Source organism: Arachis ipaensis, chromosome B7, assembly GCF_059453495.1.
Source record: "Arachis ipaensis isolate K30076 ecotype BB chromosome B7, ASM5945349v1, whole genome shotgun sequence".
Classification (NCBI taxonomy): Eukaryota; Viridiplantae; Streptophyta; class Magnoliopsida; order Fabales; family Fabaceae; genus Arachis; species Arachis ipaensis.
Genome location: NC_142442.1, coordinates 69,361,964 through 69,374,860, shown reverse-complemented (window position 1 = coordinate 69,374,860; position 12,897 = coordinate 69,361,964). Strand labels below are relative to the sequence as shown.

The following is a 12,897-nucleotide window of genomic DNA, read 5'->3' as shown; positions in this document are numbered from 1 at the left end:
TGTTTGCTTTGATTACTTGAGTTTGCCTAATTGTATAACATGCCTACTTGCTTCTTGAATTACTTGCTGTAAATGAATACTATCTGTATTTTACTTGCTTACATTATTTGTGATTGTCTGGTGCTGAGAAGGTTAAGTAGGCAGTGGCGATGGGATCGCACGGAGGTTAGGTTGGCGGAGGCTGTGGGATACAGCGGTGTGATTAGTATTAGTTAGAATTTCCCTAAGTTTAGATAACCTGGTTTATGGTTTAAGTTCTTTATATATTTATTTATTTTTGTTCTAAGCTTGAATATCCGTATGTGATGTGAAGTTCTAGGATTGCCTTTGGCGACCCGGAGCGTTACATCTTACATCATTGGGCATTGTTACCATACTAAAAACATCCGGTTCTCATTCCATACTTTGTTGTTATTTTTCAGATGCTGGTCGTAATCTACTTCGGTGAGATTGCGGATATGGTGACAGAGCGGAGTATGGTTCATTCCTTGTTTATTTCTGTTTTACTTTCGTCATAGCATTCTCTCAGCTTTTGTATATTTATCTTTATGGCCTTAGAGGCTTATTTGAGAGATAGGTTGTATAAGCTGTTTTAATTCTAAAACTCTGTATCTTTCTATTTGTAACTAGTCGGCTTAAACTCCGCAAGCTGCGGCTAGTTCTCTATGATTACTATATTCTTATATTTATATATAATTTATTCTCTTATACTTATACCTGGTATCTTATGCGTTAGCTTCGTGTGAATATTTCGCGCTTGTGTAATCCTGTTTTTGAGCTTAATCCTTCATCAGGCTTCTAGAATATATTACTTCCTTCTATATATAAATATGTATAAGCCTTAGGACTGTCGTAACCTATGATTAACCTTTGCTTTACGGCTAGAGGTAAGGCTTAGTGTAATTGGGGTGTTACACCTACCACCTTCCTTTGGTTGCCGCATGATTCCGTGGGTTAGTGCCCTACCACCTTGCAATCAGAGAGAAGTCGCATTTTCAGGAGGAATAATCCCGAGGGATGAGTGCCCTACCACCTTCTCCTTTCAGAGGGAAACATTCCGAGGGAGCATGCCCTACCACCTTTCTCTGGTTGCGAGAAATATGAGTGAGAAGCCCAGCTTCAACTCTCACATCCGAACGTAGGTGGGAGACTGCCACATCCCCTACGACGAATAACAATACATATCACAATCACGTATTCAATCTCAGAGGCTACTGCTCATAACACACTTTCACTCATACTCATCATCAATTCATAAGTTCCATTTCGAACTCCTTAGTTCATCAGTTTCTCAAATTCGTTGTCAGCAATCACTATATTCACCACTCTTCCTTCTCTTTCAACCAACTCATCCTTAGTACACCAGAAACCTAAACCTCCGTTTGTTAACTTTTCAAAATAAAACCCAATTAAACCTCCTAGGACCTTTCCCATGTTCCAATATCCAAAATTGATCCCAAGAGTCTTAAAATGGTATCATAGAAGCTTACAAGCTTGCTGGGACGGTCAAATAGTTGAAAACAAGTTTTAAATTTGAGAACAGAACGTGTGCGTACGCACAGAGGTATGCGTGTGCACGCCCAGGAAGATTTTTAAAGTGTGCGTACGCACAGGGGTGTGCGTACACACAAGTACGAAAATTCACAAGTCTGTTCACTTGCACAAGCTGTGGTAGCGCCCCTAACAGACTGACCTTCCCAACGTGTGTGTGCGCACAGGGCTGTGCGTACGCACAGGTTACAATTCCTCATTGGTGTGTACGCGCACAAGCTGTGCTAGCGCTGCAAACAGCACGCCCATCCCTGCCTATGCGTACGCACAGGTCTGTGCGTGCGCACATACCAGAAATCACAAAATTCTGTAACTCTGCAGAATTTTAGATTTTGACACCAAACTTTAAATGATCATAACTTCCTCTACAAAAATCTAAATTTTACAAACTTTATATCAATTTGAAGACTTTTCAATAATCTTTAATTCTAAACAAGTTTCAACACTTTTTGAAAACTGAGGCACAAGTTATGATCTGTCAAAGTTCACTAAAAACCAGTTTTTACCAAAAACACTAAAAACTCAAATTTAATCAACTCTCAATCCAAAACAAACTCAGTCACTTTTTAGCCATACCAAAACAACCCAAAATTCATACCAAACACTGGTTCAACCATTTTCTCAATCACACAACCTTTTAAACCAATCAAGAAGTCTAAATCCAACCTAATTCACATTTTTCCAAATTTTCATTAACCTTATTAACATCAATATAACTTCTCACCATTTCCATCATTACCCAACTATACCACATCCAACATTTAATATCTTAATTTATCAACCCCTTCAACACTCATCAATCCAAACATCAATTATAAAAAAACATAATCAATCCTCTACCAACACCTTCACCAATCATCATTTTTTCACTATCGATCTTCATCAACAACCTCATTCATGCTTTATACCAATAATCAACAATATACATTCATTCAAATTCAATACACATCATACCTCAACATCATTATTTAACAACATTTACAAAATCAATTCGTCAAGTATCATCAACCAACCAACATCAACAACCACTACAAATCCTCATCAATTCCAACCATTTATCACCAAACAATAACTAACATTAACCAGCATCATAATACATCATTAACACCAATAATCCTCAACAATCACCATCATCATACATATACCACAAATAACCACATATCCAATTCAATCCTATCCTATAGGCCACTAGCCTAAGTGTCCATAAACATTACATCTTACATAAAAAAAATCGAAACCATACCTTGGCCGATTTCCAGTATGCTCAAACACCAAACTTGATTTCAATTCAGCTTCCACCAAGCTCCAAACCATTAAAGCCAAACCAAAAGCTACCACCAACTCCAAAACCAAGTTTCATACAGACAACATAACCATACATCAACAACTAAAGCTCATACCATACCAAACCACAAGGATAAAGAGATTCCTTACCTTATCCAATGAGATTAGGGGTAAAATCCATCAATTATTTGCTACTAGAGATTACCTAAACAAGCAAAACCACAAAATTTGCTCAAAAACCAAACCCAAAACAAGCAGAAATCTAGGGCACGAAATTAGAGAGTGAACAGCGATTTCTTACCAGGTTTCTTTAGATATAAAAGAAGAGCTTGTCAAGAGCTTCGTGTGGTCACAAACGGCTCGTCAATCGGAGCTCCGGATCAAAAGTTATGGCTCACGGAAGGTGGAGGTGAATAGTATCACCCCCTTCCTTCTCCCTTCTCTCTTCTCACCGCCCCTCTCTCTTTCTTTTCTGAAAAATGAGCTCAAAGCTCATTTAATGAGCTTATATATATTGGATCTTGGACCCGGTTTGAGTCCAGTTCAACCCGTTAGCGTTTTTAGCCCGTTTGGCCCACTTTGAGCCAAAAACCTTTAAAATTAGTGCCCGATTTTCAATTCTATATTATTTTTGTCCTTTTAAAACAATAAATCAATTTTCATAATCTTATTTTTTCTCAAAACCAAGGTTCAGAAAACCAGATCGGTCATCGAACCGCTCTAGTCACTGGTTCACTGGTTTATTAGTCTAACCGGTTCAACCGTGGTCCAACTGGAAAAACCGTTTTAAAATAAAATAATAAATAAATTATAAATATACATCCTAAAATATAATTATAGTCTAATATAAATCTTAAAATATCTTCTACCATATGATCTTATCAAAATACAAATTCAAAATTTTTTTTAAAATACTCTTAAAACATGTTTCCGAACACTTTTGTCATCATCATCTTCAGCTTTACACTCATCACTCAGTTAAACAATTCACAACCCTAATCCTCTATGATTTCTTTTGGAAAAATAAAATTCCGTTCAAGAAGAAAACCATAGTGGTAAGTAATTGAGAATATTTGTCAGACTTAGCACCAAGACATAAAACAAGTATACATATAGCACAGTACCAAACAATCCAATTCTCAATTCTATGAATCATAAACAAAAGGGTGTCTAAAATATCCACATAATCAATCAAATTCAACATTAAAAAATATCAAAAATTAAATTTTTCAATTGAAAAAAATGAAGTAAAGATAGGATTTTATACTCACAAATTCCCCTTAATCTTGAACCATGTCTCAGCACAACCCAATTCAATTGGAATATCAAACTCAGAACTATCACTCTCCAAACCCATGTGACAAATTCTATAATTCCTCTCCACTTTGTAATTAGTATTACTAATAATATTATTAATAATATTAACATTGCCAACTAATTAGTGGATATTGGAACTTTAAACTCTCTTTGACTACAAGCTGTAACATGACCCAAATAACAAATTAACCAATTTAATTAATACACAACTCCAAATGCAGCAAGTAATCTATTTCATACACTCCTCAAAAGTGGTCCCGAATCATTTGCAATAACAGTGAATTATGCTTCATAAATAACTCAAATTGTCGAAATCAGAAACGTGAAGCACACTATTTAGAATCTAAAGAGTCATACCAATTTCAAGAAATACATAATTGGCACAATTTATCAAGCATGGAAAAACGAGGTTCTCAAAGAAAAATTTAAATTGAAAACAAAAACACAGCACAACAGTCAATAGAGCACAGCAACAAAGAGGATACATAACAGTACAGTACATCACAATAGCAATGAACAGAGCTAATCAATAATCAATTAATCATTCACTAATCCATATAATTGCTAAACAAAAAATAAAACAAAAAGAAGAACAAGCACTAGCAGTGAGTAGAGAAGCCATTGCCTTCTTCGATCTGAGCAATATGGGCAGAGTATGAGAGAAAGTGGTTAAGCACGATGGACGACGGCGACTAGGCGACAAGCACGATCGACGACGGCGACTAGGCAACAAGCACAATGATGGATGGCAGCAGAAGTGTAGATGAGCAGAGGTAGACCAGACGACAAACGCTAAGCTCGATGAAGAAGCTGCGATTGGAGTGAATAGGGGTTGGAGAGCTCAAGAACGACGACGGCGCGACGGACGATAACACTATCTCCCTCCTTGCCGCGGCGGTGGAGGCTACTGTAAGCTAGGGTTTCTTTTTGGGAGAAGAGAACTTAGTTTGAGAGAGTGAAAGTTGAGAGGAGTTGGATTAAACAGGAGTTGGAGAGCTCAACAACGACGACGGCAGTGTCTCCCTCCTTGCGGCGGCGGTGGAGGCTACTGCTAGTCTGCTAGGGTTTTTATTTTGGGGGAAGAGAGCTGCTTGAGAGAGTGAGAGTTGAGAGGAGGCACTGAATGTCTGAAGGCTTCCCATTTTTTCTTTTTATCCAAAACGCGAAACGATACCGTTTTAAGAAAACTGGTTGGCTCCCGGTTCGGTCCAATCGGCCGGTTCTCGATCGGTTCAGCGGTTTTTAAACGGTTTTGTAACTGGCGGTTTTATAAGTTAAACCAAATCGTAAAAGCATTTGGTTCGCAGTTAAACCGGTCAGACCGGCCAGTCCGGTGCGATTTTCAGAACATTGCTCAAAACACAGTACCGGACAGGCTTGAACCGATTCTCGGTCTTTCACAGAAAATATATTTTCTGACTCAGAAAAATTCATTGAAATCAAATTTTACCTTTATATTTTCAAATTAAAACTTCTAAATTTTGAATCCATCTCTGGCACTTAAAATTATTATCTTATCAAAACGGTTTTACTTGAAAACCCCGGTTCTTACATACACAGTGAGGGACTCGCGGGGGCGCGTTGTGAGGAGGAAGCCACGGAGGCCGCACATCGCGCGTGGAGGAGTCGCCATGGTCCCATGATGACTCATGAATTCTACCAATTTAAATATCAAAATGAAGTTCAAATAGACTTACAAGAAGAATGCTCATGAAAGCCGGGAATCAAGGAATTGAGCATCGAACCCTCACCGGAAGTGTTTGCACTCTAGTCGCTCAAGTGTGTGGGGTCGATTCTCTCAATTCTCCCCTAATCATGCTTTCTAAGATTTGTTTTTCTTCTAACAATCAACATATATTTCATGCATGCATACAAGTATCATGAGGTCTTTTCATAGGTTGTGATGGGGCTAGGGGCAAGGTAGGATGCATATATGATTAAGTGAGCTTGAAATTTGAATCTTTGATAAGCTTAGACTTCCCACCTAACCTATGACATCCTATACAATTTCAAAACTAACCTAACTACCCATTTTTATCACTTTTTAACATACGCATGCATTCCTTTTCGTTTCACAACACTTATGCATTGACCCTTATTGAGCTTTGCTTTGGGGCATTTTGTCCCCTTTTATTTCTTTCCTTTTCTTTGTTTCTTTCTTTTTCTATTTTTTTCTTTTCCATATTGTTTTTTTTTCTTTTCCTTTTTCTTTTTTTTCCTCATTTTTTTTTCTTTTCAAACTATATTCAAGATATCAATGCATAAGGTCTATACATTTTATTAATACATGAGCATATACCCAATTCCTAATAATTTCAATAAAAATACAAAACTACCATTTTATTCCCCTAATGTCCCAAGATTCCCACACTTGAATGATACACACACACTAGCCTAAGACAATAAAATTATGAACAAAGTGGGTTAAGTATAGGCTCAAATTGGCTAACAATGGAAGATAAAAGGTAAAGTCATTTGGGTAAGTGAGCTAAATGAAATGATGGCCTCAATCATATAAATACATGAATACACAAAATAATGGACATAAAGAATCAAACAAATCAAAGATCACAATCATAGAAAGAGAATAATGCACACAAGAAGGGAAAATAAGTGGTTATAAGATGCAACCATGCAATTAGGCTCAAATCTCACAAGCTTGTGTTCTTAGCTCAAAAACCATGTTCCAAAATAAATTCTTTCAAGCAAGTTCAACAAAAAGTTTTCAAATTGGTAGGTTACCCTAAAAATAATTTCTTGGAAAAGAAATCATCACCCTAACCAAGTAGTCCTAATAGGAAAGAAATGGTAAAAATATGTACAAATTCTAACTAACATGCAACCTATCATGTAATGCAACAACTATCTAACGAAGAAAATAAAAAAAAAAATCGGTGTTGACACTACAAGAAAAAAGGCCTATGGCCACGCTTTTTTCTTGCCACGCTTCAAAAGCGTGGCCAAAAGTGGTCAATGGCCACGCTTTTATGAGGGTGGCGGTAGATTAGAGATTTGGCCACTTTTTTTGCCACGCTTCAAAAGCGTGGCGAAAAGGATCAACGGCCACGCTTTTGTAAGGGTGGCAATTGATTACAGAAACGGCCACATTTTTTTTTCTGCCACGCTTCAAAAGCGTGGCCATAGAGAGAAACAAGAACGTTTTAAAAGCGTGGCGACAGGGTTTCATTACGGCCACGCTTACAAAACGTGGTCATATCCTGGTACTCTTTTGGCATGCTTTAAAAGCGTGGCCAAAAAGTTTTTTTCTGCCACGCTTCAAAAGCGTGGCCGTAGAGAGCTACAGGAACGGTTGAACCGGACAGAGAACCGACCGGTTTAAAAGAAACTTCGTCGTTTTTGCCAAATTTGCTTACTTTCACTCTTGGTTCTGAAGCTCCTTCGTTTCTTTCTCCCTTTCTCCCTCCGTTTCTTTCATTCACAGAAACTCAGCCAAAAAACCCTAGCACTGTAAGCCTACACCACCGCCGCCGCAAGGAGTGGCATACTGCTGCCGTCCGTCCTATCTAGCTTCCCTCGTGCTCCAAGTCTTCAACCCCCGTTCGCTGTCACCGATCACAGCTGCTTCCTCGAGCTCGGCGTCCGTCGTCTTTGTCTGCTCAGCCGCGCTTCCGCCGCCGTTGGTTGCCGTTAACATTTGCATCTTCGTTCAGCCGTCATCTTCGTTTGCGTTCTTCACCGTTCAAGTTTGCTCGGCGTTCACCGTTCGTGTTCACTCACCGTTCACCGTTCGCATTCGCGTTTGTCTGGAAGCTACGTTTCCCTGCTTCAAACTCTGCGACCAACCCGTGCGCTCCACCTAGCCGTCGAACTGCTCTCTTTTGTCGCTGCCGTGAGTTCCCTAAACCCACCACCAGACAATACACTCGCACAACACCAATACTCTGCTTGAAACTCTGCAACATCTTATTTCTATTACAATAAGTAAGTATTTGATTTGGCAGTGGTTTGGATTTTTCATAGACTGAATTAAAGTATACAACAGTTATGTTCTCTTCTCTATCACATTGATACTAAGCTTTGAATTCTCTTATTTCGTTTCAAGTTTACTGCACTCAACATGTTTGATGAAATGCTTTAACCATATTTCGGGTTGGTTTTATTATTTCTAGCTTTTAGAAACTTAGTAAGTTGATTGCATGTGAAATTAGAATAACTGGATCTTAGTAATTAAGAAATTTTAGCTGCACAAATAGCATCTTTGTAGAAAACATATTAGCATCTTTGTTATCTAAAGACTGTAAGCACTTTATTTTTTGCAGTTCTCTAGTATTTTTTTGGTTGCTATTCTTGATTCTTGATTTTCATTATGATTTTTTACTGCTCCTATTTTTTTCCTGTTTTGTACTTATTTTTTATTCTTGATTTTTCCCTGCATCTATTTTTCATTGCTCATTTCTGTTCTTGATTTTTGTTCTTATATTTTGTCTGCATCTATTTTTCACTGCCAGTTTCTGTTCTGTTCTTGATTCTTGATTTTTGTTGAATTTGAATTTTTTCTCTTAACTTTTGTGGTTGCAGTTTTTTAATTATTTGATTTTAATTTGTTGTTTGGTGTTCTCATGTCAATTTTGGTTTAGTGCTCTCTGTTCTTATTTTATTTTATTTTATTTTTGATCACTCAGGTTTCGATCCCAGAATTGTACAATGGAGGTAATTTCTGCATTTGAGTCGCCTTTTTGAATGATTCATGTATCATTGCACACATCATGTTTGTCTCTGGCTCCTGGCCTAAAAAATATATTTCCTTAGAGTTTAGGGGCTGTTTTATTTAATTTTTTAATCATTTTTTTATTTCAGGTTATTAGCACCTGGGGAGTCAAAAACAAAATTGATTTTCTGTCACTTTCATATACTCGTCATGCTGAAGATGTACGCCAGGTTATTTCGAGTCTAATGCCCTTTTCTTCAGTTCAGTGATTTCAAATTCATAATTGATAATCTTTCTATTGCTCAGCTTTGCTATTAACATACTTTTTTATGTTGTAATACAGGCCCGTGAATTCCTTTCCAAATTGGGTGATCTCAGCCAGACCCAAATTTTTTTGCTAAGATTGAAATGTTGAGGTGATTTTGATGTCTTCATAGTGTTAACTTTTCTCTTTTAAGATATACTTTTATTGACTATGCTGATTCAATCTTATGTCTGTGTTGAAATTAGGGCCTGAGCCATTTTGATGAGATTCTACGAGAAGCTGATGGTATTATCCTATCTCGTGGTAATTTGGGCATTTATCTTCCACCAGAGAAGGTTAGTTTTGCCTTTGAAATTCATTTTGTTGTTTGAATGACTCGTGTTGTGGGTATAAATAGCTATGTTTGTGGTCATGTGGATAATGCATTTGATATTTGAATAAATTAAAACAAATGGATGCTTCTATATGTTTAAAAAAGGTTTAAAATAGTGCATTTAATGTTACAAATTTTCTTTGAACTGAACCACATTTATGATTGTTGCCTCTGCCATGCTTCTTATTGTAAATGTATAATTATATTTGCTTTGTGAATGGAAAGTCAATATTAATTAATTTTTATTTGCTTTTGTAGGTGTTCTTATTTCGAAAATCTGCCCTATACAAGTGTAATATGGCTGGAAAACCTACTGTACTTACACTTGTTGTGGATAGTATGACTGACAACTTAAGACCCACTCGTGCTGAAGCCACTGATGTGGCCAATGCTGTTTTGGATGGTAAGTTACCAGCTGTATGATGCCACATGTAATGATTAAGCCATTTTTTTTTTGAATTTACTGATCCTATTTTTCGTGCGCTTGAAGCTGTAACTGTATTCTTCTGAATGATTTTTGGTTTCTATCTTCAGTTATAACTACTTATTGGGTTCATGTTTGTTGAATTTTTAAACAAACATACAGGCAGTGATGCAATACTTCTAGGTGCTGAGACCTTGCGTGGGTTGTACCCTATTGAGACTATTTCCACTTTTGGCAGAATTTGTTCAGAGGTAATTTCATTTCATATCTCAGTGGAATAATCAATAATACACTATGGTATGACTGACCTGAGTTCATGCAAGTAGATTTCCATGATATTAACAAGAAAAATGAGAACAATTAGAAGATTAGTTTATTCGTTTAGATTCATCTTCAACCTTAGCACATTATAATATTAACAGAAGTCAGAACATAGATTCATTTTTATTATTTTCTCTTACTGTCTTATGGTGATTTATCTTGTATAGCATTAGATCTGCAGTACTTTTGCCAATTGCTTGATTGAAATCCTCTGAATCATATGAAATGTTCTCCCGTTTTAATTGTCACAGAAAGTGTTACTGTTGGCTGATGTTTCTGCCTTTTATTTCATGTCCTTATAGGCTGAGAAGGTTTTCAATCAAGACCTCTATTGGTAGTATTACAGAAAGATAAGTTCAATCCCAGATTCTATGTTGCTGCTGCTACTGATAATATGAGTCTTCAAAAGGCTCAGTTGCTGAAGAATTCCTTGGCAGATCAGGTGAATTTTTTTTACTCCAAAACCTCCGTTTATTTTATTTTATTTTTTGTGAACTTTGTTTCAGTTTTGCCATGTGTGTGTTCCGAGTTTTGGTTAACTTTTTCTTTCTTTGATGGGCGAGGGTTTTGGAATTGTTCAATGTATATTGAGTGTTTAGTCAAATTGAATTGCTGATATATGCAGAGAGTGTGCTATCCTGCAATACCAGATGGCCATGAGATTAGGAAAACCAAGTTAAAGACCATGATTGAAGTATCTCGAAGCAGCGAATAAGGTTTTGTTAGACTTCTGGTGGAGTGAAGGGACTTGCCATTTTTTGACACATTTGGAAAAGGCGCATTATTAAAAGTGGAAGAAGCTTTTGTTAATTCAAGTTTGACTTGTGCATATCAGAATGGGGATTCAGTTCTCCAAATTCTTTCCATGTTGTATGAATTCACAAGTTAAGGCATCTGTTCCTGAAACTCCAGATGCCGGTGGGTAAAATCATACCATAAGCATAGTGGATTGTGTTGTTCTGGTTGTGTGACAAGAAGTTCTGATTTATGATGGATGTTTATTTGAGTTTTGGTCCAGAAAATGAGGACTCAAGTGAGGTCATTAACTGGCCTATGTTTTGTGAATTTTCTCTAGAGTAACTGACGAAGAATGCTTGAAGATATTTAAGAATTGCTGGAAGGCTATACACCGAATGATGGATATTGAAGTATTAGATAGCATTGTATTTTTTGCTCAAGTTGAAAAGCTTGTTGAGAAATTAGAGTTTTGAACCTGAGATTTATTTTGTATTTGAGTATTAATGTATAAAACAATTATAGCAATAATTATATATGTCAGTAATTACTATTTGATTTGTCTTGTAATAAAAATTGCATACTGGTTTGGTAATAAAAAAGGACTAAAAATTTATATTGTGTAGTGATAAAGGAAAAGTCAAAAAAAGGATTTTTTTTTTTAATTTGATAAGGCTATCGCCATGCTTTAAAAGCGTGGCCGTATCTCTCTCTATCGCCACGCTTTAAAAGCGTGACCGTATCTCTCCTTATCGCCACGCTTTAAAAGCGTGGCCATATCTCTCCCTGTCGCCACATTTTAAAAGCGTGGCCATATCTCTCCCTGTCGCCACGCTTTAAAAGCGTGGCCATATCTCCCACCTACAGCCACGCTTTTAAAAGTGGCAATTTGTAAAAAAGCATGGCAAAAAAAGCGTGGCGATAGAGCAACCGCCACCCTTTCATAGGTCACCCTTTCAAAAGCGTGGCGGTAGCTCAAAAAGTGTGGCAAAAAGCTATCGCCACGCTTTTTTCAGCTTTTCGCCACGCTTTAAAAGCGTGGCAATAGATGTGTTTTCTTGTAGTGTGAAAAGGAAATTGTTACCCATGGAGATCGGTCGAACGACCTCCCCACACTTGAAGATTGCACCGTCTTCGGTGCATGCAAAGAAGAGCAAGGTGAATGGGTTGCTACAATTGATGAGCTTCTTTGAAAGATTGTGCGAATGACTTGTTCGTTGCCCCATCTCAAAGCCTTTCCTTTTCCTCCTTTCTTGGTGGCCAACCTAAAGGGAGATAAAAAGAAAGAAAATTAAACCGATAACAAAGATATCAAAGCAAAGAGAACATCGGCGGGGGCTAATGCCAAATAACGGTAAGGTTCTCACTACATGGTAGCTACAACATGTGAGTGAGAAAACAATGTAGGCTAATGGCATATCAACTAACACTTGATGCAAGAGTAAAATCAAAGCATGAAGAGCATATTGAGCATCAAGATCAAATAAGAATTGACACAAACAAGATTAGTGATAAGCATGAAAGCATTAGGTCCCATCCAAACTCAATGATAATGAAGTACAAAAACAAAGAATAATGCATGAGGAGAGACTAAAGAGCTAATCTTGTGTGTTGAACAAATATGATCATTAATGTTAAACAAGTCACCAAGCACCAAAACAATGCAAGAAGTTCTCAACAATTGAGTATAAGAATTCAACACCATTATTAAAATGATAAACTTGAAAAAAATGAAGTAAAAACAAGTCATAAAAACAAAATGAAAATGCAAAGAATAGAAGTATACGAATGCGATAGACAAAAGAAAATGGAAGAGGAGAAAAAAACTCTTTTTTTTACCGGTGCGGACGCGTCATGCACGCTTACGCGCCGATGTGCATATCGGCCGAGGGGCGCGTACGTGCCAGGTGCGCGCACGCGTAGGTGAGGTTGGGCCAAAGACATAGTGCTGGCCCAGA

At 37.2% G+C, this 12,897-nt stretch overlaps 1 protein-coding gene across 1 annotated transcript; it reads left to right on the top strand.

Annotated features, from left to right (window-relative positions):
• Positions 1–8,817: 8,817 nt before the first annotated feature.
• LOC107607288 (pyruvate kinase 1, cytosolic-like) lies at positions 8,818–10,542 on the top strand. The gene is made up of 6 exons (XM_021107837.1): positions 8,818–8,823; positions 8,971–9,051; positions 9,332–9,421; positions 9,718–9,862; positions 10,046–10,134; positions 10,507–10,542. The coding sequence occupies exons 1-6, from the start codon at positions 8,818–8,820 to the stop codon at positions 10,540–10,542; spliced, it is 447 nt and encodes a 148-aa protein (XP_020963496.1).
• The last annotated feature ends 2,355 nt before the right edge of the window (positions 10,543–12,897 follow it).

What these genes read in the sequence shown, in the direction of transcription:
- LOC107607288 (XM_021107837.1), top strand. An exon ending in TTTATCTTCCACCAGAGAAG is followed by an intron (nt 9,422 to 9,717) that starts GTTAGTTTTGCC and finishes TTGCTTTTGTAG; the next exon opens with GTGTTCTTATTTCGAAAATC. An exon ending in GGCCAATGCTGTTTTGGATG is followed by an intron (nt 9,863 to 10,045) that starts GTAAGTTACCAG and finishes ACAAACATACAG; the next exon opens with GCAGTGATGCAATACTTCTA.